Genomic DNA, 27,275 nt, shown 5'->3' on the forward strand with positions numbered 1-27,275 from the left:
AGCACGCTCAATTAAAATTAAACACCTCATCCTAACACCTGGTTTCTTCTTTTCCCTTATAAACCGTCATTGCTTATGTGTCTATACAGAGGCAGTCCTTTGTCCTCTGGGGCAAATATCCCTGTCCCCCTTTCTTTGTCCCCTTCCCCCCTCATCCTTTCTCCTTTACCACAAATCTCAGCCCATTCTAACACAGAATGACATCTTCAAGGTCATTTGCTGCTGTTTTTCTGCCAGAGTCAGAAAGCAGCCATTTTAACTTTAACATGTGGTCTGTACCTAGCTGGGGTCTGGAAGGGTGCCCCCCTGTGTGGGAGTCCCTTCACACTCTGCTTGCCCTCGGAGCTTTTGCCTCCTCATTCACAGTGTTTCCCAAGGTCTTGGTTTTGCCTGCAGTCAAGATACAGCAACTTATTATGCCATGTCTTTCCTGTTGGTCCAGGGCTGTTTTTAATTCAGAGTACTCCCACAAGAGGGATTAAAATAATTTGAAAAAGTAGGGAATGACTTTTTAGAGGGGACACTTTGGGAGCAAGGCAATGGATGAGTTTATTGGGTTTGCTTCCAGAGCATGGGTGAGCGGCTTTTTACATGAGTATGGTGATACCAAAACAAGTTTCACCCTGTGATTTCATGAATAAGAGCCTTCTACAAACTGCATTACAGAATCCCCCCCCCCTTAAGTTACTTTTACACTTCCTGTTTACTCTGGCATCTCTTAGGATGTCTTAGAACTGAGGGCTTGGGGAACCAGAGGAAATAATGGGTGGATTCCTAGGTAAGGGTCCTGTGGTTTTCTTCTCCATCCCTCCTCCTGTGGGGAGTGCCAATAACTATTACTATAGATCTAGCTACTTCTGTAATACTCCTGGGCCATGATTATATTCCCTGGTGTGTGGGGAGGGTAGGGGTGCTGTACCACAGGACTGCATTTCAAATATCTAGGGTCTTTTTTTCTTCTTCAGAGTTTAAGTAGCACTAATAATAAAAACCCAGAGATAGATATTGGGATTCAAACTGAAGATCAGAAAGGCAAAGCAGCCTTGGTAGACCCTTTGGGTCTTCCTTATGCAACTCTCTACTGGGATTAAAGGTGTGAGCTGTTTCTCTTTTAGACTGATTCACTCTCATGTAATTCAGGGTGGTGACTCACAGAGATCCATCTGCCTCTGTCTCCTCAGTCCTGGGATTAAAGGTGTGTGCTACCACTGCCTGGCATCTATGGCTAACTAGTGTGGCTAGCTTTGCGTTCTGATCCCTAGGCAAGCTTTATTAAATCATAAACAATATATCACCACAGCAGGTCTCCTAAGAAGTGAAAGATAGCAGAAATAGCAAAGATGTACATCAGGTCTGAGTGTTTGTATAAAACCTGAAATTGCATGCTTATTGCTGCACAAGTCCAGGGCCACTATATTGAGTTTCACACTAATCATAAGGGATCAGAACTAGAATTTCATGAATATAAATTTCTGTTAATTGGTGCTTTCCTCTCCCACCCTCACCAGTTTAATTTTGATTAGTGTAACATGTCTGCTTCAACCCCATACTTATTAGGTGTTTGTTTGTTTGTTTTTTGAGACAAGGTTTCTCTGTATTGTTTTGGAGTCTGTCCTGAAACTAGCTCTATAGACCAGGCTGGCCTAGAACTCACAGATATCCGCCTGCCTCTGCCTCCAGAGTGCTGGGATTAAAGGTGTGTGCCACCAACGCCCGGCTCTTGTTAGTTTCTTGAGCACAAGCCAGGCTTCATGACTAGATTGAGTTCTAGTATAGCGTCACATTTATCACATACTGGTACAGCCTTAAAGACAAGGTTTTGCTATGTATCCCTGATCCACTGGAATTTGTCATGTAAATCAGACTGACCTTGGGATTAAAGGCATTTGACACCATGCTTGGATCAGCCTTTACTTTTTTTTTTTTTTTTTTTTTTTTTTTGGTTTTTCGAGACAGGGTTTCTCTGTATTGTTTTGGAGCCTGTCCTGGAACTCACTCGGTAGATCAGGCTGGTCTCGAACTCACAGTGATCCGCCTGTCTCTGCCTCCCAAGTGCTGGGATTAAAGGCGTGCGAAGGAAGATGAGTTAAGTGACCCAGTGTTGCTATATTTGTGCATCTACCACAACCAGATAATTTATTGATCATTTGTTTTTAGACTTATATAATGACTAGGTTTGAGCTGTAACTGTCTGATTAGATTGAAACTATAACTTATTATACTCCCTGATTAAACTCAGAAATTGGGCTAGAGAGATGGCTTAATGACTAAGACCCAGGTTCAGTTCCCAGCACCCACATGGCAGCTCACTGTCTTCAACTTCAGTTACAGGAATCCAACATCTGGCTTCCTTGGGCAATGTAAAGTAGTCATTTTGGTTTTTTAAAGCAAATCACATTACATTAGTTCTCTCTCTTAAAAAAATCATTTATTGATTTATTATGTATGCAGTGTTCTGCCTGCATGTAAGCTTGCACACCAGAAGAGGGCTCCAGATCTCATTATGGATGGTTGTGAACTACCATGTGGTTGCTGGTAATTGAACTCAGGACCTTTGGAAAAGCAGCCAGTGCTCTTAACCACTGAGCCATCCCTCCAGCACCCATTAGTTCTCTTTTATCTTGGACAAAATAGGGGCTGGAGAGGGATGGCTCAGTGCGTAAGGGCACTGGCTTCAAAACAAAATCAGTGTACAAAATAAAATGGATGTGCTGTATCTCAAACAGTTTTAGTATTGAATTTGAATCTATTGCTTTTAATTTATGACATTTCTGAGCACATCACAGATAAGTAGCTTGTTTCTGTTAGTTAGAGATTGTCAGAACTGTCAGGGGCTCTTTGGAATTCAGCATGCTACCTTTTACAAATTAAGAATAAAGCTCATATAAATTGCGACTTGGAGTGCTACAATCAAAATTGTGCACTCCTGATACTGCAATCAATGTATTTACTAAATTTAGCTTAACCTCCGAAGACCCGTTATGTTTGTTTTCATACCCATTTGAAATGGTAGTGGTAGGGTACACTGTGTTTTGGACCATTTATTTATGATGTAGAAAAGTAATTTAAATGTAAACAACTAATTTAAGATTATTTGTACCATTAAAAATTTTTTTAGCCGGGCACTGTTGGTGCATGCCTTTAATCCCAGCACTTGGGAGGCAAAGGCAGGCAGATCTCTGTGAATTTGAGGCCAGCCTGGTCTATAGAGCGAGTTCCAGGGCAGCCTGCAAAACAGTACAGAGAAACCCTTTCTTGAAAAGTAAAAAACAAAACAAAAGATGTGAAGAGAAGACTCTATGCCTGTGACTTCGCTCATATTTACATCATACACAGAAACATACACAATAAATAAAATAAAAATCTGGAAAAAAAGCCCCTATTCTATTGATAATCTTTGGAAGCACATGAAATAATACAGCTTTTTAGTTTTTTCCTGATCATTTCTGTAATACCCATTCATTTTCATTTATAAATTAGAAATATGATAGGGCATTAAAAGGCAATATATTTCAATTGATAATGCATTCTGGTTATGCCTTCTAGTTAGTAGAATGCCAAACCATATTTTTTAAATAAAGGCTGGGCATGGTGGCGCACACCTTTTTCTCATTCAAGATGGTGTGAGCCACCATGTGGTTGCTGGGAATTGAACTCAGGACCTCTGGAAGAACAGTCAGTGCTCTTAACTGCTGAGCCATTTCTCCAACCCGCCAAACCATATTTTTAAGACTTAATATTTAGAGGGTGGAGAGGTAACCCAAGTTGTTAAGAACATTTATTGCTCTTGCAGAGCCAAGATTCCCAGCACACACAGTGACTCACAGCCATTGGTACCCCTAGTTCCAGGGGATTTCACACTCTTCCCTGGCCTCCGTAGGTACCAGGCACAAATATGATGCTCATACATGTGGGCAAAACTCACACATAAATAAAAATCTAAACAAAAATGAAGAGCCAGATATTATGGCACATTTCTCCTAGCTACTTGGGAGGCTGCAGGTTTGCAAGTTCAAGGACAGTATTAGCAACAAAGTGACAAACCCCACCACCTCTCAGAAAGAAGATACTCTCTTCCTTTAATGAAAGGATTTGGAGTGTGGATAATCTTGTCATTGTGCTTTATGTACTCACTGTTTCCACTTGAATGAAAATGTAATTGTCTAGTGTAAAGATTCATTCTGTTACCTACAGAATGTTTATACTGTGAGGATATTTTGGACCCCTTTGTTTTCTACACAGTAACCTGGGTGAGATTCATTTTCTGTGTAGTCTCACAGCTTGTGTAGTCTCACAATGGAGTCAAAGCTGTGGCCGTTTGGCTTCTCTTTTGAGTGAATGTGAACCTTTCATCACATTTTCACAGATGGGAATAGTGATTGTTTTATCTCTGTGCAAAGGTTAACTATTCAACTACAGTAGCTAAATAATCTTATTCACAAGTATTCAGTATTCCATGGTTTCACCAAAAATTTGAGAGAAACACTTGCTGCTAATCAGAATTAGGGTTAATTGCTATAAGAGCAGAACACATGTGTAAGGTGCTCTGAATGTAAAACTTACAATCTCACAGGGTTGTAGTGAAAAACCCATCACACTCAAATAAAATGTTGAAAATACCAGCTGCTGGTGGCACATGCCTTGAATCCCAGCAGTCAGGAGGCAGAGGCAGGTGAGTTTGAGGATAGTTTTGTCCTTAGTTCCAGGACAGCCAGGGCTACACAAAGAAACCGTGTGTGTGTGTGTGTGTGTGTGTGTGTGTGTGTGTGTGTGTGTGTGTGTGTGTGTCTGTGTGTGTGTGTCTGTGTGTGTGTGTCTGTGTGTGTGTGTCTGTGTGTGTCTGTGTGTGTCTGTGTGTGTCTGTGTGTGTGTGTGTGTGTCTGTGTGTGTGTGTGTGTGTTAGGGGGAGGGGATGGAAATACTCCATTTCCTTTTTTAAAAAGAAAAAAAAACAACTGAAGTTGAAATATGACTATTTGACCTATTTCTGGAGAGAAAAAAGATTATTTTATTTTAAGCTCCCCTAACGTTAAGCTTTTAAAAGTTTGAGCAAAACTTTTCCTTTCCCTTCCTCCTACTTTCTCTATTGAGAAAACGGTCCTACCTTCTTCTGGTGCCTCAGCCAGCCTCCAATGCATACAACATGAAATCCTGATTCCTTCCTCAGGAAGTCTTCAATAGAGCCACATCTTTAGGCATTCCTGTTCAAAATGACTTTAGGCAGATTCAGCTGTCTATCAATTCTCACTGGCCTGGAATTCACAGAGATCTCCCTGGCTATTAGACTTTTTAGTTAGTGTTACCTACAGTTAAGTTTGTGTGGACTGAGCCCAGAGCCCTTGTTTCCACTGAGCTAAGTCCCAATCCCAGTATTTCCTTTTGGTTAAGTTGGGTTGTCCCTTGGTAAACTGATGACACATACATTTGTGGCACCTCCATTTTGCACACACACGGTGCCATTACTTTATCTGGTGATATTCAGGACCTAATATGTTGGAGCTAAAAGGGCTCCTTGTTACCTGGGTTTTAAGTGCCTCCCAGTGGTGCTCATTTATTCTTCCCAGGGCATGGACACTTGTCTGCTCTCCCCACCCCTTCATTTAAGTCATTAAAAGTTAAACTGGAACTTTAAGTTAAAGAGAGTTTTAGTAAACCTAAAAAGAAGTATTGTTAAACCTAGGGTTCACATTCATCACAGAGGTCCTTGCCTCTCTTGTGGGCATGTTTCACCAATCTGATGCTTTCTGGAGACACTGAAAGCAAATAGTTAACTACAGTCAAATATTTTTTCAGAAGAACATTTTATTTACAAAAAAAACGTATCTACTTTTGATCTTAATTTGCTTTAAACTATAATTCTTGGCAGTTACTGTTTCATGGGTAAACGTTGGTGTTAGTTCCTTTCCTGTAGTCCTGCGTCTGTGCCTTTCAGGCAGCTTCTTCACATGGCATGGCAGTGCTTTGAAGTGCTTATTTCACTCTGTGGTACTTCAACTTTAGAAATAGACTCTAGGGGATTTAGGAGGGGTTTCTATATTGACTACCAAGAAATTAGCTGCTTGAAGCATGTTCTATTTCTGAATTACAAAGCCACATAATTCTGATATACTGTAATAGAGTAATATCTGACTTTTGGCAGTAGTGTTAGTAGTGGCCATTAATATGATAATGTTGAGGTCTGGAGTGTTTTTTTAATATATAACATTTTTGTTCAGTTTGTGTTTGTGGGTGTGCATTCGCCATGGTAAACATTTGGCAGTCAGGATGATTTGCTGGAGGGAGTCAATTCTTTCCTTCCATGTGAATCCCCATTGTGCAACTCAGGCTTTCTGGCCCAAGCCAGTAACATTTACCAACCGAGCCATTTTACTGGCCCCAGGAATTTTTTGATTTTGTTCCTATTCTTTAAATCTTTTTCCTTTTGAGACAGATTTGCCCATTTTGCTCACATCCTAGATCAGATTTTATCCGTGGAACCAAACCACTTTATTAGCTATTCCGTTGGAAGTCACAGCGTAGAGGAAAATGTATACATTGTAATGGTAGAAACCTCAGTTGCTTCCTCGTATTTCTTCAGGGCAGTGATCACAGCCAGATTCAACGTATGCACAGAGCAGCGGATGCCATGGTAGCGGCCGTCGCTGATTGCTCTTACCATGTTGGATCCATTGTCAGTCTCAGAGGCCTACTTCCAGCTAGGTGCCTTGAACCCAAATAGCTTTTCACACAGACTTCAGGATGTGAGCTAAGGTATGGCCTTTTTTCCTGAGCTGGGCCTACTTATGGGTTGACAGTGACCTTCAACTTTTGTAGACGAGGGCTTCTGTCAGACATTGAGTGACTACAGTTGCTGATAGGCAGTGCTTACCATCCTCTATATGAAAATCCTGTCACCATTTGGAATCATTCTTTTTTTAAGTTTTTGACAAAGCAATTATCCAAGTAAAAATTATTTGATAGCCTGTGTAAAAGGCTAAAATACACCTGCTTTGTGATTCTACCATTATCTTCAATGTGAAATAATTGTTTTTATGAACTTGGTGTAAATTTTCTTTTAATTTCTGCATTCTTGAACTGCTTAAAACTTAATTTTGGTTTAAAAAGAAAACCTAAAACTTGCTGTCCTGCTAATACTTTTATAATAGCCTGTCGGTAATATCCCTTTTAAAATTGCAATTAAGAAATGATCGTCCATTCTCAGGAGTACAAATGAAAAAGTAGTGGTTTCCCAGTATAACCTTTATGTTGGCTGGTAAATACAATAAAGCTCTTTATTGCATTGATGTAGTTAACTCTCCACATTGAAGACTTTGTTTCCTCAAAATGAAAATACATATCTGGATTAAAAAACAAAACAAAAACAAAAGAACTTAACTTTCATATCTTCTTAGCTTGATGAGATATGTTAGCTTAAAATCTTTTCTAAGAGTACAGTAGATCAGCTGCTTGAGACTTATGGCATCATCTAAATTTTTTAATTACAAACATCAAATAACTTCCTGATTCTTTATTATAATCCAGCGTCCTAGTAGTTCACTATTTTCTAACCTTAATGACACTTACAAGTTGAGAAGGGAATCACCTTGCAAGAGTGATTATTCTAAAGAACCTTTGTGTTGTTCTTGGTCCTTAGCGTTTGAAGTTGGGTCTAACTTTAGATAGATACAATTGGCAGCCTAGTTGAGCTTCTCTACAGGAGTCATTTCTTCATTAAGAAATGGCCAGTCTCACTATGCTGTAGGCTCAATTTTGTTTCAGTTTTACAAAAGATACCATGTCTTGGTTGATATTTCAGCTTTAAAACATTGCCTATTCTCTGCTTATAGGTAAACACAAATGTGTTCATATACACGTACATACATTGAGGTTGATGCTGAAATGGTATACAGTATCAACACTTGCTGAGTTGTTTCTGGGTGGCAAAGGAAAGTAGCCATTTGTTTTCTGTGACTTCTTACATCTGAGGGAAGATAAGGACAATGATCCAATGACACATTGTGCCTTTTCAGTTAAGTCGTCTTGCCAGGTGAGAGATAGTAGATGCCATTACTGAGACTAATTTGTGGATACTGGTGGTTTGGACACATTGGAGCACAAGCCTTAATGGTGTAGTCATTTGCTGCTGTTTACCTCGTGAGTGACTTTATTATTACTTATTGTCATCTTATAGTTAAGCAAGGAGCTACTTTTGAGCAGGTTTGTCTTTGTGGTAAGGTTCATTTTTGTGTGTAGGTGGCATATTATTTTGTTAGATTCTTCAGCATTCTGCTGATTTTAAAAATTGATTTTCAGCCAGGCACAAACCTTTAATCCCAGCCCTAGGGAGGTAGAGACAAACACATCTCTTGAGTTTAAGGACAGTCTGGTCTACAGAGCGAGTTCCAGGACAGTCAAAAAACAACGAAAATTCTCTGTGGCTCCATACCTACTTTGTGAAATATTTTAATACAATGGTCTTTTTGTTGGTAGGTATTCATGTAGAAAAATAAGTGCTGTAGAGTTTAGATTGTGCCTTAGAAAGATTTCATATATCTTTATCTGTTATTTATTTTGAAATGTTTACTGAATTAACAAGGATAAACCATTTTGAAGATCTAAACAGTGAAGTTATTAAGTGAAGAATATGTGTCAAGGTTTGCAATAGAAGAAAAAGAAATACTTCGTTGTGATTTTAGTGAATATTATTGAACTGACACTCTGTACACTGAAAACCTTTCTGTGACACATGCTGTTGTGATAAATTTGCTGTAATGTTGGGTCATTTTAGGACCTGGAAAGAAGTAATGAAGTTATGCTTTGAAGTGATTCTATATAACACTTGGTATTAGAGGTGTGTAGCTAGTGCACATTGTCTTGTAAGAGACCCATTCGTGGGCCTACTCTTTATGCTGAAATACTAAATTCTTTTGGTCTCAGTAATTAGCATATTCGGTGAAATACAAGTAGTGTTTCTAAATTGCCATGAAGTTGTCCCTAGGTTACTAGTTTACAAGAGTAGTTTCTTAGAACCTCTGGATACTTATAGTTAAGTGTTTTAAGTGTAGGTCTAAGGGTATAGCAAGTGTTTGGTTGCTTACCTTAATATTTATGTAATGTTTGTTTTTTGTCTTTTAACTAGACAGGAACAATCTATCCATAACTTTATTTGTTATCCTAGGTGTTAATCTGTGGCTTCAGAAGCAGTAATGAATATGACTTGAGCTTCTTACTTATCACATGCGACAAATATAGCACATACTGTGTTGCTTTAATTACTGTTATTACATTAAAATATTTTTTATTTGCAGTACTAAAACTTAATTTTCCTGCATTTCTTTCCATGCTTTAAAAAAAAAAAAAAAGATCTAAAAGGGAAAATGTTAAAACAGGAGTCAAACCAGACGCACCTGACCAAGAACCAGAAGGACTTACTCTTCTGGTCCCAGACATCCAGAGGACTGCTGAGATCGTCCATGCAGCCACCACCAGTCTTCGGCAAGCAAATCAAGGCCAGTAGTGTCTTACATGACCTTTTTTTTTTTTTTTCTTTTTCTTTCTATTTGCACAAATCTTGTTTTATTTAGCAAGTGAGAACTGCCTGTTTTTCCTTGTTTTCAGGTAGGTTCTTGTACTTGCAAGTTAATTCTTTGTTAGGATTTTTTCTTTGTCAGGTTTTAACTAATAATATTTTCTCATTGTAAAATAATTCATCTCAGCCATGCGTGGTGGCACATGTCTTTAATTCCAGCACTTGAAAGGTGAAAGCAAGTGGATCTCTCTAGTTTAAGGCCAGACAGTAGCAAGTTCTGGGTTAGCCAGGGCTATATAATGAGACGTTGTCTAAAAGAAACCTAAAATAAAATAAAAATTAATCTCTTCTATATATATGCTAAGACTAAGTGTAGTAGCTTGAGAACAAGCATATTAATTTCATTTGTGTTTCTTAATTGAAAGCCCTGTAATTGAAAACCATCATTTTGTCAGTGAGTAATAAATTGAGGTTGTTACACATAATAGCACATATCTGTACTCCTAGCACTTAGGATCATAAGTTTTCTGCCGTGTAAGGACACCCTGTCCAATTCATCTCTCATTCCCCAGATGAATGAGATTGCAGGAGAACTTCTATAATACATGTATTGGTATTAGAACAAAACAATGACCTTTGCTGTTTAAGAAGTGAATGAGGGGGGCTGGAGAGATGGCTCAGCGGTTAAGAGCACTGACTGTTCTTCCAGAGGTCCTGAGTTCAATTCCCGGCAACCACATGGTGGCTCACAACCACCTTGAATGAGATCTGGTGCCCTCTGCTGGCCTGCAGGCAGAAGGCTGTATACACAATAAATAAAATAAAATAAAATAAGTTAAAAAAAAAAAAAGAAGTGAATGAGGGGCTGGAGAGATGGCTCAGTGGTTAAGAACACTGCCTGCTCTTCCAGAGGACCCAGATTCAATTCCCAGTATCCATATGGCAGCTCATAACTGTTTGTGACTACAGTTCCAGGGGATCTGACACCATTACACCAGTGCAAACAAAGTTAAAGTTAGAAGAGTTAATGAGCGATTTGCCCATTGTTATGTTTATGAAATAGAAAAGTAATTCCACTTCCCAAAGTCATAAAATAGGAAGATTGTTGTGAAAAGCTTGGTAGAAATTTAGTATTCCATACCTGAATGTAGAAGTAGATAGTTTTTCAATTTTGTGTCATACAGAAAGAGTAGAAGAGGAGAGAGATTCATGGAGGAACAAAAGGGCAATGGAATGTGATCAGAGTACATTACTTGTTTTTGTTTTTAAAGACAGGGTTTCTCTGTGTAACAGCCCTGGCTGTCATGAAACTCATTTTGTAGACCAGGCTAGCCTTGAACTCACTGAGATACGCCTACCTCTGCTTCCCAAGTGCTGGGATTAACGATGTGTGCCACCAAACCTGACTCAGAATACATTATTTGTATACATGTATGCTGATAAAAACATTTTAAAATATATTCTTATGTAATTTATCTTGAAATATTAAATTACAGAAAAAAAACTAGGTGAATACTCAAAGAAAGTGGCTATGAAACCCAAACCTTTGTCAGTGTTAAAATCGCTTGAAGAGAAATATGTGGCTGTCATGAAGAAACTACAGTTTGGTAAGTTGAAATTTCTCATAGTCAGCCTTCTAGCAGTGCTGGGTAAGTGTGTAGAGTAAATGAGAGATTTCTAGACTTGAGCTAAGTATGGGGCACTTGTAATTCCACTCACTGGTGCAGAGGCAGAAGAATTCGATTTTGAGGCTAACTCATGTCACATTAAGATGCTGCCTCAAAAACTGCACATCTTTGCGTGCATCCTTGTGTTTAAAATGTGTTTGTGGCCTCCAAAACAATATGGAGAAACCCTGTCTCGTAAAAACAAAAAAAAGTGTTTGTGACCTGATTGCTACTTGGGTGCCACACTCTTTTCTTATAGACTGCTTATCAGAAACGATCTTGTGTGTACATGAAAGCTTTTGCCATCTCTGACTTGAGGTCTGTGTGTATAGTCGCAGCATTGCCACCCCAGGAGATGCACTAGAGTGCCCTACACAGATAAAAGCACAAGTAGAGTCTGCAGAGCATCCCAAGAATGGACTTTCCTTGAACCCAGGATCTCATGCAAGTGAGGGATGTGCTGTGGCACTACGCTACACCCCCTGCACCCCACCCTGTGGCACTCCAGCAGTTCCATTAGGGTAGAAGAAGAGACTGGACGCTTCTGTGTGATGTTTGCCTCACAACAGCTGTTTTCCATACTGGTTCTCCACTTCTGTCTTCTGTCTCCTTTTAGATACATTTGAAATGGTCTCTGAAGATGATGATGGGAAACTGGGTTTTAAAGTAAATTACCACTACATGTCTCAGGTGAAAAATGCCAACGATGCCAACAGTGCTGCCAGAGCCCGCCGTCTGGCTCAGGAAGCGGTAACACTTTCAACCTCACTGCCTCTGTCATCGTCTTCCAGTGTTTTTGTACGCTGTGATGAGGAGCGACTTGATATCATGAAGGTAGAAAACAGCTTTGTCCCTACCCTCCCTAGGCTACTCAAGTATTCACAGAGAGCTTTAGACGTAGCCTGAATTTTCAATTTCAACATAAATTTTGCTTACCACTTGGGATTGCAGTAAAAGGAGCTGTGTTCTAATATTAGTTCAGGGTGTGCAAATGAGATAGCATGGGAAGACTTAGGAAAAAAATACCTGAAGAGGTGACTCTCTGTTTGACCTCTCATAGTTTTGAGGCATAGTATCAGAGGACTCGGTGCTGAGGAGTGAAGAGGATAAAGTCATCTTGGGTGCCACACTCTTGTCTTATAGACTGCTTATCAGAAAAGGTCTTTTTCCTTTATGAGAAATCTGTTGTTTTGAATACCTTTAGGTTTTATGAATAAAGTCATAGCAATATAACATAACTTGTACTTTTCTGTTTTTACATTGTGATCTGTCTAATGATAGTCTTAAGTAAAAACTAAATTAAAAAAACTAAAGATTGGATAGGCAGTGAAAAATCCTTTACATTTATGATTTAATTCATAGGTTAATTAGTCTGTCTTCCTCAGACAACTCAAATTACTGATCTGTTGACTTCTCTGAGATGTTTTTCTATGCGTTGATTTTCTGGATAATGTTTCAGTAGGAAGGTTATAGACTTTGCCTGTTTGGCCATTACAATCTAATGACATTACTGTTCCACACCCGTGTTTCCCTGTGGAGCACTGTGCTCTATGTGTAGGAAAGACCTCCAGCCTAGAACTCTGGAGTAAGTCGTGTGCTGCCAGTGACCTCCACGTGTAACTGCACTGCAGGTGGACTCCCCTGTAGCTCTGCGCTGCAGGTGGCATTGCATCTCTTAACTGACTCAGATGAAACTCAGAATGGTTATGCTTGAAGTTGAAGATCCAGATAAACTTTCTTGATGCTCAATAAGAATCTGTTTTCACCAAAACCACAGCACTATGAAACCTTTTCCTCATCCTGTGTTTATGTTTCTTCTCCAATCTTAGCCCAGCTTGTGCACTGGCCATTTTACAGTGTTCTCAAAGGTGGTGACGAAGTGATTGTCACAAGTCTCTCTGTTTATGTGCATACCAGGTTCTGATAACTGGGCCAGCAGACACCCCCTATGCAAACGGCTGCTTTGAGTTTGATGTGTATTTTCCTCAAGATTATCCTAGCTCACCTCCTCTTGTGAACCTAGAAACAACTGGGGGTCATAGCGTGCGCTTCAATCCCAACCTTTACAATGATGGCAAGGTAAGATGCTTGGGTCTTTTGTTTTTCAGGCCACACTGCTCAGAAGGTTTTTGTGATTCAAACAAAATTGGTGTGGTTTTCTTTTTTCCTCATTCTTGCTCTATTTGCATATGCAGACCAGTTCGAAAATAAGAGAAGAAATTTAAAAAGGCAAAATACTACAATTAATTAATACCTTCCATGAACCAATTCTGCTCACAACACAGCAGAACCAGTGTCTAGCTTGGAAATTCCCTTATTTCTGTATCTCCGGTTCTGGCCATCTTTTCGGGAATGTTTGAGCAGAGCTGCCGTCAGCTCTACACTCTGTCCTCTGGATCACAGCTTCATCTTTCCATCTTAAATCCACTTAGTCCATGAGACACAGAATTAGGAACTTGCTTTTTTTTAAAGCTGTTTTCACATTTTTTAAAAAAATTAACAACAGGATGATTCATTCTTTTTTGGGGGGTGGGGGTTTGAGACAGAGTTTCTCTGTGGCATTGGAGGCTGTCCTGGAACTCTTGTAGATCAGGCTGGTCTCAACTCACAGAGATCTGCCTGCCTCTGCCTTCCGAGTGCTGGGATTAAAGGTATGTACCGCCACCACCCGGCAATGATTCATTCTTACTAGAAAAAAAAATCTAAAAAAAAAAAGAAGATGTAATAAATAAAAAAAAAATGTTTCTAGCCATGCGGAACAGTAGCTGTGTGGTAGAATGTTTGTTTGCCATAGGTTCAGTTCTGAAAATAAAAGTTTTATTTAAAACAGAAATCATTTCCTATGACTATATAATTATCACTTTTCAATGTGGTTATGGACAGTTTAATAGAAGACTAGTAGTAAATTCCATGCCGAGTATGGTTTTAAATACCACTAGAAGTTAAGAAGAAATATCTAGGAGCTGTAGAGACGACTCAGCAATTAGAAACTCTGCCACTTTGCAGAAGCCCTGATGCTCTCATGTGACCTCCATGGGTACCAGCCACACATAAGCAGATGCTTCTTGGTGGGAAGAATAGCAAATTCATGCAGAGGCACGCGGACCTGAGTTCAGGTTAGGCCTGATCTACAGAGTGAATTCCAGGGCTGCACGGAGAAACCCTGTCTTGAGTCTACTCCTCCCTCCTCCCCCCCAAAAAAAAGAAAAGAAAAATAATAGCAAAATCTTAAAAGTAGGGTTTTTATCAAAGATGTCTCCAAGGTCCTTCACCCCTTTATATTCAACCAGTTTGACATAGAATGTTACTGTTTCATCCTTATTATTTTTGTTTTGTTTTTCAAGACAGAGTTTCTCTGTATTGTTTTGAAGGCTGTCCTGGAACTCACAGAGATTCACCTGCCTCTGTCTCCTGAGTGCTGGCATTAAAGTCGTGTGCCACCAACGCCTGGCTCTGTTTCATCCATATTACCAGGTGATAAATCATAAAATTGGAACTCGTTGTGTAGATTTCTTTCAGAAAGTTTAAGAGAGGCACCATTTATTTTCTTCAAGAAAGTAAAGAACAGGGTTTCAGGAACAGAAGCTGAAGTAGCCATGTTAGCTTTTATTGATAGATCCCAAATAATGTATAAAGGAGAATTTGCTTAAGCAGTTCACTCTGTAGGCTTGAGTGAGTGAGGATAAGGCATTGAGATACCAGTATCCTGAAGGGTTAGTATTCATTTTAAGTGTCTTTGTTGAATGACTTACACACATATATGGCTTTTAAATTATTGTTTTTGTAGTTTTGGAGTCAGATGGAGGGGCTCATGACTGCTGTGAAATGTAGTAATAACCTCAAGTCCCTGTCCGTTTAGAGGTGACTGAGCAACTACCTGTAAATCCCAGCTACACGTAGATCTGACAACTCTGTGTTTGTGGCATTTGCACACATGTATGCACACAAAATTTAAAACAAAACTAAAAAGTTCACAGTTGTGGGTGAAGAGATGATTCAGTGATTAAGAGCTGTACTGTGTCAGGTGGTGGTGACACACACCTTTACACATGGGAGGCAGAGGCAAGCGAATCTTTGAGGCTTGGTCTACAGAGCAAGTTCTGAGACAGCCAAGGCCACACCGAGGAACCTTGTCTCAAAAAACTGCTTGCTGTTCTAGAAGGCGTCTGTTCAGTTCCCAGAACCAGGGCCCACATCAGGTGCCCTGCCTGAAACTTTGTTTCAAAAGATCTGGCACCCTTTGGCCTCAGTGGTTAAAGGCAATAACAACCTAAGTTTGATTCCCTGAATCCACATAGAGGAAGGAGAGCACTTGACTCCCTCATGTTTTCCCTGACCTCCATGTGCATGCCCACATACAAACAATTTAGATTACACCAGAAGCTTTTGGGTTTTAGAAAAGTAGTAGTTTTCATTAAGATGCATGTTATGTAGGACTAATGATGTAGTTCGGTTGGTAGCATGCCTGCTAGTGTACTCAAGGCTAGTACTGTTTTAACTGGGTATGATGGTGCGTCCTTGGTGTCCTAGCGCTAGAGCAGTGGAGGCAAGAGAGTCAGAAGCTCATGGCCATCCTCTACTACAAAGCTAGTTGAAGGCCATACTGAGCTATATAAGCAAAAAAAAAAAAAAAAAAAAAAAAAAAGATGACATATTACATATGGGGATGTATTAGGCCCCAAGCTTTCCTTGTGAAGAAATTGTAATGCCACATGGGTTTGGTTCACACCTAAAGATGAATTAGGCTTTCACAGACTTAGGTACACTTTGATTTGAGAGCATCATGTTTTTATTTCTAGTTGGTCAGTTAAATATTAAACACTTCTTCAAAGTCTGTTTGTCTTTCTCCCTTCAGGTTTGTTTAAGCATCCTGAACACATGGCATGGAAGACCAGAAGAGAAGTGGAATCCTCAGACATCAAGCTTTTTGCAAGTAAACAAAGTTTCTCTCACAGATTTGCTTACACTCTAAGAACTGTGTTTATTGCAGGTGAAATTAGTGACCAAAAGTAAACATAGAAAGCTGTCCAAAAAGCTAGAAGGCAGGAAATGCTAATAAATAGCTAGTCTCATGGGTAGTTTAAAGTTTGACAGAAGACAAACATTAGACTTGTTGAACCTAATTCTTAAAATGCAGTGTGCTGCAATAAGGTGATTTGGGTATGCCTCCTGTCTTGTGCATCAAATTTAATACCCACTTCCTCACTAGGAGGTAGTGTTACATAGAATTTTAGTTACTTGATGATCAAAATTAATGTCCTGGAATTGATAAAATATTAGGAGTTTTAGCTCCTTTTTTTTCCCATAATGGTTTTTGGTTTTTCAAGACAAGGTTTCCCTGTGAGACAGCCCTAGCTGGTCTGTAGACCAGGCTGGCCTCAAACTCACAGAGATCTGTCTGCCTCTGCCTCCCAAGTGCCGAGATTAAAGGAGTGTACCACCACTGCCTGGTTCCTTATTAAGTTTTCTTTGTGAGCATTGTTAGTAGGGCTTTGTTGGTTTAATGTTCTACACAAGTAAGGCCAGTTTTAACAGATGATGCATAAGTATTATTTAAGGTTGTGGCAGAGGCAGCAGGATCTTTGTAAGTTCAAAGCCAAAACTTGGTCTATGTAGCTAGTGCTAGGTCAGCCGGGGCAATGCAGTGAAATGCTGCTTATAAATAAATGAGTGAATAACTATTTTATGTGGTTTGGTGTGGTTAACTTAAATTTATAGGTTTTTTTTATGTTTGTTTTATTTTTAAAGGCAAGGGTCACACACTTTAACCCAGGGCATCCTGGAATTCACTATGTAGCCTAGGTAGGCTTTGAGCTTACCCTGATATTCATGAGTCAACTGAGATAATGTATATGGATGTTTGCTTGTGTGTATGTATGTGTACCACATACATATGCTGATAATCAAACATAGGTCCTTAACTGTTGAGCCATATCTCTAGCCCCCAATAGTTTTGACTTTGCTTGGTTTGGTTTTTTGAGACAGGGTTTCTCTGTGTGTAACAGCTCTGGCTGTCCTGGAGCTCACTTTGTAGACCAGGTTGGCCTGGAACTCACAGAGATCTGTCTGTCTCTGCCTCCTGAGAGTTTGTTTTTGTTTTTATTCATGCCAGAAATATTTGGAAATATGCTAATAGAGACTCTTAGAGATGAAGCAGGATAACAGTTTACTGGCAGTAAAAATGTCTAATAACTTTTTTCATTTCCTATTTTCCTTAGGTGTTGGTTTCTGTCCAGTCCCTTATATTAGTAGCTGAGCCTTACTTTAATGAACCGGGATATGAACGGTCTAGAGGCACTCCCAGTGGCACACAGAGTTCTCGAGAATATGATGGAAATATCCGACAAGCAACGGTTAAATGGGCGATGCTAGAACAAATCAGGAATCCTTCACCATGCTTTAAAGAAGTAGGTTGGACAAAGTTAAGTACTTAAGGCATTTGAGATAACTTGTTAGTATTATAGTCTAAGTTTACAGTATCTGGTGCACTAAGCTTTACTTCTTATAACTAAGAATCCTAAAATCATTAATAACAAAATGCAGTTAGCAAGGTTTAAAACCACATCTGTAATGAAAGACAAATGACTTTATCTTGGGACCTTTATATTTAATGTTTACTTTTGCATGATGTGTGCAGGTACACATTTTGTGTGTAAAGGTGAGAAGACAGTCATTTTTTTTCTGAGACAGGGTCTCTAGCTGGTTTTAAATTCACTGGGTAAGCCTTTGTGGGCCAACTGTCTCTGTTGCTTCAAAGCTGGAGTTCTGAGCGTGCACCACCATCCTTGTTCTGCTTTTTTTTTTCTTTCTTTCTTTTTAACGACACAGGGTTTCTCTGTATTGTTTAGCAGGCTGTCAGTCCAGCCCGGCCTCAAACTCACAGCGATCCGACTGCCTCTGCCTCCCGAGTGCTGGGATTAAAGGCATGCGACACCACCACCCTGCTTGTTTTGTTTGTTTTTAATGGGCTGTTATACACTTCACCAAATGAGCATCTTTTAGCTCAGGACTTTTTGCTTTTATCCAACTATTCAGACATTACTGAAATATTCTCTTGAAATATTCCTTATTAATGAAGATCAGTTAATTTCTAAATCTATGGTGGAAATAGATTTTTTTGTTCTTATACCAAAGTATGTATGTGATGTATGTGAATGTTAAGAAAAAAATTAGAAAGCATCAAGCTCCTAAAAGCCCTCAGAAGCATTTCAAGGGATTTGGCTTTTCTGTGTCTTAAAATTGCTTTCTTTCTCAAGGTTGTTTCCTTTGATTATTAGTTTCCTAGATTTTCCTAGAATTGCAACATTTTAAATGATTTTTTTTGTATTGGCCTAATAGACTGTCATATTTAATAGGATTTAGTAGTTGTTATTCTTAAACACTGTGAGCCCTGTAAATGTTGCTCCTGTTAATTAAGTGGAGTTCATGAGCATGATCCGAAGGATGTAAAGGAACATTCCTTCTTTTGTTACTACTACATGTGTGCACACATCCAGAGGTTTGCCTTTACCTTAAAGGCTATGGAAGATAATAGATCTGTTATAGGAAATTGCTTGTGTATGCACATGTGTGTGTATACTTGTATACAAGGCCTTAGATGTAATCTCTTTGTTAATTAGGCATAGGTTATTCACAGTAAGATAATTCATCGTATAACTGCCCATCACCTGTTACTAAGCATTGTGCCAACTTACTGAAAAAAAAAATCAAGGATAAATACAGTTCTCTTGGAGAATCTGTATGTTCTTTCCCTTTGCATCATACATAAATTATTCAGTGCCCTAGGTACTGGGCTCTTTGATCGGTCTGCTGTGTGTAATAGGGATTCCAAGTTACATGGTGTATAATGCTGAATCTTAATTCCTCTTTTCAGCTCTGTATATTACGTAAAGTTCAGAGGTCGACAGAATTAGCATATTGAGCAAGTCAGGATAAGGGCTGGAGATGCCACGTGGTGTCGTGTGTTTAAGTCCCAGGGTTTAGTCCCAGGTATGAGCACAAAGGGTCAGTATGGTGAGAGGAAACACAAGTGTTCTACTCTTCCAGGTAGAGGCTACATTGGTGTGTATGTGTCTGTTTGAAAAGAAATCAATGGAGACACAAAATGATTGCTTTTTCGTTTTTTGTTTTTTTGTTTTTTTTTTGTTTTTTTGTTTTTTTTTTTTTTTTTTTTTGTTTTTTTGTTTTTGTTTTTTTTTTTGTTTTTGTTTTTGTTTTTGTTTTTGAGACAGGGTTTCTCTGTATTGTTTTGGAGCCTGTCCTGGAACTCTAGACCAGGCTCGGTCTCGAACTCACAGAGATCCTCTGCCTCTGCCTCCCGAGTGCTGGGATTAAAGGTGTGCGCCACCACCACCTGGCCAAAATGATTTCTTTATATTTATATGAAACTCTGAAAATATATTTAAAGCACTCTGAAATATACCCATTTTATGAGTTAATTCCCAACCCCTTGAATAAACACAGGGATTATAATGGGAGAGTGAAGTTTATAAAAATTAAATACATATCATTAGAAAAACAATGATTCTATCATCCTTTGGAACCTAACTTGTTAAAATTGGCACTCCTTGCCACTGGATACTTAAAACTGACTTTCTTAGTATGAATTCCCTGGGCATTTTTGTTTATTTACATTGTTGGAGGAGTTGTTGTTCTTTTATTTTTTTATCTTTCTGTTTTTGAGGCAAGAGTTTATTTATGTACTTTTCTTGCATTTTGAGTCCTTGAATATCAATCTCACAAACTGCTAAATGTAACGTAGGATTGTTCCAGTGTTTTATTTCAGTTCCCATGCCTTTATAAAGCTATCTGGCTTTAGACAGGATATGACAGAGAGAACCCCTTTAGATAGTATAGGAACTGAACTGGAATTCTTGTCTGCTTTCTACTCCTAAGTTTCCCACAGATTCCTAATGCTAATGTATCAAACATTTTTCAGAGGTAGAAATCTTTAAAATTTTCAAATGAAGCCCGAGGTGGTGGCTCACCCCTTTAATCCCAGCACTCAGGAGGCAGAAGCAGGCAAATCTCTGTGAGTTCAAGGCCAACCTGGTCTACAAAGTGAGTTCCAGGTTAGCCAGAGCGAGAGTGTGCATGCACACCACCTGGACTCATGCTGCCCTCAAAGGTCAAAGAGGTCTTCAGTTCCCCTGGTTGTGAGCCTCATCGTGGGCTGGGAACTAACCCAGCTTCTTTGCAAGGGCAACAAGTGCTCTTAACATCTCTCCAGCCCCAGAAGGTATAGTGTAATGAGTATGCTTCATTTTGATTTTATATGATTGTCTTTGATTCTAAGACATGCTAGAAGGAGAACGTGATGCCTTTGACCTCTATGTGAATGATGTGGCACACATGCATACCCACAAGAAATAGATGAATAATGCTTTAAAAACTTCACTCTTTGAAATCTCAAATATTTTGTGGGTTTGTTTGTTTTTGTCTTTCTGTATGGGGCTGGGGGTGTGCATGTGAGTACAAATGCCTAGAGATGCCATCACATCACTTGGAGCCTGAGTTAACTGGTGGTTGTGAGCCTCCTGACATGGGTAATGAGACCTAAGCACAGTTCTTCTGTAAGTGCAGTATACTCTGAGCCATCTCTTCAGCCCTAGTTCCCATGTAAAGACTGACATTTTTCTGTTGCCTGAGTTGAAGATCTTTGACCTTTGCTGTTTTATCTCTGTCTGCTTTATGTTGCCTTATGTGTGTCCTGTGCTCTTTAGATGGGATTACTTGAGTATCTGAGCAGGGTTTGAATATCCGTTGCTGCTGTAGAATTGCATATTTCAGTGTATTTCCTCTGATGTTCTGATCCTGGCTGTTTCATGGTAATGATGTAGCATATATAAAACATACAACATTTGAAACCAGAATTTTTTTATTTGTTGTAAGGCCACCAACTTTGCTTTTAAAATGTGTGGACATGCTCTGTCTTATTGCTTTTTATTTTCAAGGTTATACACAAACATTTTTACTTGAAGAGAATTGAGATCATGGCCCAGTGTGAGGAGTGGATTGCAGACATCCAGCAGTACAGCAGCGATAAGCGGGTGGGCAGGACCATGTCTCACCATGCAGCAGCTCTCAAGGTGAGTGGTGATTATCTGACTTAGCGATTGCCACCTGAAGGTCGTGAGCAGAAGAGAACCAAAGAAACAAGTTGTTACAGAAAAGTGTGTAGATAGGTACAAAAACTTTGACAGAGGACTGGTAATTATTCAGATTCTAAGTAGCTATAGGACCTGAACCCTTACGCCTTTTCCCTTACATAACTTTGTTACTTGGTGTAATGAAGAAGGTACGAGATGGAGGGCACTGAGAAATGATTGGTAATAACCTCTGTGGGAGGCAGGCAGTTGTTTTTAGCCTAAGCATTCACTGATAGAAGTGGAAGACACAGCACCTTTGCAGACTTTCCATTCGTAGAAATCCTTCTTTTTGCTGCTTCCAAATAACTATTTTATTCTTCTGTCCTTTTATCCTCCCAAATGTCACATAAACAGTGTTCTGCCTACATACCAGAAGAGGGCACCAGATTGAATTGGAGATGGTTGTGATCCACCATGTAGTTGCTGGGATTTAAACTCAGGACCCCTGGAAGAGCTCTTAACCTTGGAGCCATCTCTCCAGCCCTCAGTGTCTTCCCTCTTTATGCGTGCAGTGTTTTCATCCTTGCTAGCCTTTTTTTTTTCTGATCCTCATTGAAACACTATAGATACCCAAGTGGGAAGGCAACACACCTTTAATCTCGGTACTTGCCAGTGGCAAAATAATCACTGTGTGTTCCAGGACAGCCACTGCTACATAGTGAGACCTTTTCTCAAAACAGAGCAAATAAGATAAGTAACTGATAATAAGAATGCTAGTTTTTTAGGTGTGTGTGTGTGTGTGTGTGTGTGTGTGTGTGTTTCCTCCCAAGTACAGAAATACTTATGAGTGACATGTCATGTGATGTCTGGAAGTTGTTTCAAAATAAGAAAAATGAAAAGTGATTATCAGATTAGCCAAGAGTTTCTAATAGTTGAAGCTAGGTGTTGGAGATGTGTGCATTTATTTTCCTATTCTGTCTACTTTTGTATACTGTTGAAATTTTGCATTATAAAGACTTTCGAGCCAGGAGTAGTTGTCATGAACTGGTGTTTGTGGGGCTGCAGTCGGGACTGGCAGAGCAGCCCCAGGTCTATTCCTGAGTGGGGGAGTGTGGATGAGGGAAGGCTAGGTATAGACGTTAAAGGAAAGATGCAGACATAGGATAGTGTCAGGAGGGTAGTTTCAGTTCATACTGAATGTGCCTCTATTTATTCATACAACATCTTAAGTAACGAATCAAAGGTGGGGACAATGACAGAAGACTTCTATTATCATGTATAAAGGGTAGATAGCAATTACTTCTCCTAAACGTTAAGACACTCCATAGCTGCAAGTACTACTTGGCCATCAAGTGCTTCATATCTGCACCACCAGCCTTCAGGATGAGTGTAAACTTACCTGGGTCCAAGTCTATTGTTATTTAGATAGGAGCCATTCACCACCAAGGCCAGGGCATCACGTAGCTGTTAAGCTAGTATCTTAAAGACAATAGGAGTGTTTTTGAGCTCTCTGAACTCCTGACAAGATGGAATGGACTTCCATATATGGGTCCAGACAGGTGGTGATGCATTAAGCATCTCAATCAGTTGGATAGGATTCAAGGCTACCCTTGGCTAGTGAGGCTGTCTAAGGAAATAACACTTAGCTTGTTTTATGCTAGTTCTGTTTTGTCCAATACTGGAAAACAGTTTGTGTTCTCCATCAAACAAGAACAAAGACCTCTGCATCCAAAGGTTTGTCTCCTTACACCATGCCCACTAGCCTGTCTCCATCTACGGTTCTGTTACAGTTCCACTCCTCAAATTCACACACACACACACACACACACACACACTCTCTCTCTCTCTCTCTCTCTCTCTCTCTCTCTCTCTCTCTCTCTCTCTCTCTCTCTCTCTCTCTCTCTCTCTCTCTCTCTCTCTCTCTCTGTAGGTTACTCATTAACATACCCACTGCTTATCTAATGTTTCCCTTTTCTGTCCATCAAGCTCCTCTTCCCTTTTTTCTTTTTTTTTTTTTTTTTTATATTAATATTTTTTTTATTTTCCATTTTAAATTTAGATAAGAAACAAGGTTGCTTCACAAGTCAGTACGAGGTCCCTCTCCCTTTCCCTCCCCTCCTCCTGTGCCCACCTCTCTTCCCTTTTTTCATTTATTCTTTTCCATCTTTCCTGAGAAGCAGTTTATTTCCACCTCCTTTCTTTTGTGGTCGTTGGGCTTCTAATGTTGGACAAGGTGACTCATAAAACAAAATCAAAAGTCATTTATCTGAGAAAGGGACTGTAGGGATAGAACAGATTTTGATAAGGACAGGAGAGAAATAAAAGGGGGGGTGGAGAGAGTGATCAGAATGCATTATGTACTTGTAAGAAGTTGACAGAAAAACAAAATTAATCTATTAAAAAGTGACTCTTGGAACTCGGTCTTTCTCTCTCCAGAGTTGTGTTTGTAATGTTTTTTCCTAGAAGCCCTCATTAAGCATTGAGAGTAGTACTGTATCTTCCTTCAGATTGGTTCTTTTAGCTTTCTCCACTTGGTTTCCAGACTGTCTTTTTCTCTCAGATCAATAGATATTGGTTAGCTCTCTTCATCTAGTTCATGTGCTTAGTAGGAGACCCCTTCAATATTGTCCTCAGAAGGGGCTTGCTCCCAGCTGCCCCCACCTTCACTGTGTCTCACATACTTCTGTTCTCTGTGGTTCCTGATGCTTCCTGGATAGGTACTTAGCTGCATCTTTGCTCACATACATCTGCAGAGCCTGCAGTCTAGCTGTTGCTGCTGTTCTGTTATTTCAGCATTTGCTTTGCTCTGAAATCATTTTACTGTATTATTTTTAAGGTTGTTTTTGGCTGTTATTTTGAGTACAGGGTCTCACTCTGTACTAATGACTGTCCTGAATCTGAACTATGTAGACCAGGCTGTCCTCAAACTCAGATTTGCTTTCCTCTGCCTCCCCAGAGTTGGACTTAAAAGATGTGAGCTATCCTACTAAACTACTGTACGTTTTTTCTATGTCACCCTGACTTGGAAATCCCTCATTTCCAGATTGGTGAAGATTTCAACATCTTTGCTGAAGAATGCTAGTCAAGGAAGTGCATGTACTTTTCTTTTCTTTTTTTTTTTTCCTTTGGGTTTTTCGAGACAGGGTTTCTCCGTAGCTTTGGAGACTGTCCTGGAACTCACTTTGTAGACCAGGCTGGCCTCGAACTAACAGAGATCCGCCTGCCTCTGCCTCCCGAGTGCTGGGATTAAAGGCGTGCGCCACCAACGCCCGGTGTGCATGTACTTTTCAACTAAGTCCATAATATACTTATAGTATCCTACTCTCCCAAGTCCTCATAATAATTAGATTTTTCTTTCCTTTTCCTTAGTCAGTGTTTTTAAACATAGTAGAAGGGGAATCAGTGCTGCTGGAGAGTTTGTGAGTTTGAAGTGTGTGAATATGCTTTAAATCCTTGAAAGTGGCTAAGGGTGTGTGATTGTCTCAGCCTCCAACTAGCTCTCACTCAGGCTTCACAGAAGTTAGCGCGTCTTTATTGTGCTCATTGCCTTGTTTTGTCAGTGCTCAACAGAGCATCTTTTAGGTGTAAAGATTGCTCTATAAAACTGTGTAGTGGGGCTGGCCAAATTGCTTAGTGAGTAAAGGCATTTGCCACCACGCCTGACAACCTGAGCTTGATTCCTGAGACTCTTTCTTTTTTTTTTTTTTTTTTTTTTTTTTTTTTTGGATCTCTGTGAGTTCGAGGCCGGGCTGGACCGATAACCTCCAAAACAATACAGAGAAACCCTGTCTCAAAAAAACAAACAAACAAACAAAAATTCTAACAATAAAATTTTCATGTTTCTTTTGAGTTAAATGAAATGATGGGAAACTTTTGCCAAGTTCACGGAGGGCCCTTTGATCGAAGCATACCTGTTTCCATTCACTAAGACAACCATGCATATGTGTTCTCAATTTTGTAATGTAGTTTAGGTTTTTGTTTAGTGGTTGTACATATGTGTCACCCCCCACTTTTTTTTTCCTCCCACCTCGTAGTAGAGATAGATCCCAGAGCTTGCACATGCCAGACAAGTGCTGTGCCATTGTGATAAATCCCCAGTCTGGGTTTATTTTAATTTGTGCAATTGTCGTTTTCAGAGTTGACATGTAAAATAATACACATATCAATCCGTAGATGTTTAAAGTCATTGGTGGTGCAGCTCCTATAGCCAGGGTGGGGGCACATGGGGCTATGTGGAACTATGCTATGTTTTTAGGGTATGGGGTTTATTCTTCTTTACCAGTACAGAATGTTACTTGGGACTTTTCAGTATCAGGAAGTAACTTTGAGTTTGGGATCCTTTTTTTTTTTATTTATATAATTTATATAATTGGTATTTTGCTTGCATGTATGTCTGTGTGAGGGAGTCAGAAGTTACAGATAGGTGTGAACTGCCATATGAGCCTGGGAATTGAACCCAGGCTTTCTGGAAGAACAGCCAGTGCTCTTAACTGCTGAATTATCTCGCTGGCCCTGAGTTTGGGGATTCTTGAGAGTTCTGTTTGCTGTGTGTTTTAAATGTGTAATGTACTGGCTGGCATACGAAGCATTGAGTATACATTTATACACTTGATAGTGGAGTATGTTAAAACCAAGTTCTTGTCTTAGTGATAGGGTGGAATCACATGACCACACTTCTGATATTAGTGATTTCCTCCATGTAGCGCCACACTGCTCAGCTCCGAGAAGAGCTACTGAAACTTCCCTGTCCTGAAGGCTTAGATCCAGACATTGACGATGCCTCCCAGGTGTGCAGGGCCACAGCGCGTGCTGAAGAGACTCTAACACACGACCATGGCAAACCCAACAGCAGCAAAGACCTCCCCAGTGACTTCCAATTATGAGCTGCATTGATGTGGATTTCATAGACACAACGGCTTCGGAAGCACAAGCCAAATATGTCAATATTTGTATGTAAGAAACTAATTATGTAATAGGTAATGGAACTGAAACTATACTATGCCCTTAAGGAGATCCAGTTTAATTCAAGGTGATCTTTGATTTACCTGTACAAGAGTGTAAACTTTTTTGTGCTTTTATTTTTCAATTGTGAGAACCACTGATTGGTATGTTCAACAAATTTGTGTATACAAAGAAATGGATAAATCACTGATCTATAAGGGAAACTACCTTAGGAAAGAATGTTTACTGAATGTTTATCTTTCTTTTTTTTTTTTTTTTTACTGTAGAGTGAGAGGTTGTTAACAAAGGATATATATTGGTCATTCTTACAACTGCTATTTAAAGTCAGCAACTTTTCACTGAATTTGATAGATTTTATGTTTGACCATATCTTCATGCTCATATTTGATTTCTGAAGACCTCCTACATACACTTTAATAAAAGTTAAACAGACATAGCCCTTCTTTTTTGATTTACTGGTACATTTTTAAGTAATAAATCTGCCATAAAATGCACTATAGCTGGAGACTTGCACTTGTATGGATGAATTTATTACATTCAACATATTTAATTTTATGCCTTCTAAGATGCAGAAAAAAATAAATGAACATGATTTTATTCTATGCCAAACATTGGGCCTCTGAATGTATCAATTCTTTGAATTTAAGTATATGAAAAGGTATGGTCAATTGGAAAAGTCACTTTAAACTGTTTTCCTCAAGGGCTCCTCTCTGTCTGGACTGTGTGGTTTTGTTCCTGAAGTCCCATGTATGTATCAACACGGAGGCTCTGTAGAGGAGAGAGGCTGGGCCTCTCTGGTGCTGTTACAGTACACTCTGTACCTGCCATACAGGCTCATTTTCATGCAAATTCTTCTAGAGCCAATAAATAAAAACTTAGGTGAATTAGTATGTCTTGTTTCTAAAATAGTTGCCATGTGTGAAATGGTATTTCTACAGAGAAGCTTTTGAGATTTTTTTTTTTTTTTTTTTTTTTTTTTTCGAGACAGGTGGCTTTGGAAGCTGTCCTGGAACTAGTTCTTGTACGCTAGGCTGGTCTCGAACTCACAGA

The 27,275-nt window shown here is 39.5% G+C and overlaps 1 protein-coding gene across 12 annotated transcripts in view; it reads left to right on the forward strand.

The window, feature by feature from the left end:
* The window catches only part of Birc6 (baculoviral IAP repeat containing 6), a 161,203-nt gene extending 134,088 nt beyond the window's left edge, over positions 1–27,115 (forward strand). For 11 of the 12 annotated variants that reach the window (XM_040730949.1, XM_040730952.1, XM_040730953.1 and 8 more), the window contains 8 exons: positions 9,343–9,488; positions 11,005–11,115; positions 11,792–12,009; positions 13,093–13,254; positions 16,031–16,108; positions 17,394–17,582; positions 21,129–21,263; positions 25,967–27,115. In XM_040730949.1, coding sequence (XP_040586883.1) covers positions 9,343–9,488; positions 11,005–11,115; positions 11,792–12,009; positions 13,093–13,254; positions 16,031–16,108; positions 17,394–17,582; positions 21,129–21,263; positions 25,967–26,146 — 1,219 coding nt within the window. In that variant the 3' untranslated portion in view covers positions 26,147–27,115. Of the gene's footprint in view, positions 1–6,577; positions 6,751–9,342; positions 9,489–11,004; positions 11,116–11,791; positions 12,010–13,092; positions 13,255–16,030; positions 16,109–17,393; positions 17,583–21,128; positions 21,264–25,966 lie in introns of those variants that run through there. The other variant, XR_005870837.1, reaches the window with a different exon arrangement.
* The last annotated feature ends 160 nt before the right edge of the window (positions 27,116–27,275 follow it).

The sequence above is a fragment of the Mesocricetus auratus genome, unplaced genomic scaffold (genome assembly GCF_017639785.1).
Source record: "Mesocricetus auratus isolate SY011 unplaced genomic scaffold, BCM_Maur_2.0 Super-Scaffold_100024, whole genome shotgun sequence".
Classification (NCBI taxonomy): domain Eukaryota; kingdom Metazoa; phylum Chordata; class Mammalia; order Rodentia; family Cricetidae; genus Mesocricetus; species Mesocricetus auratus.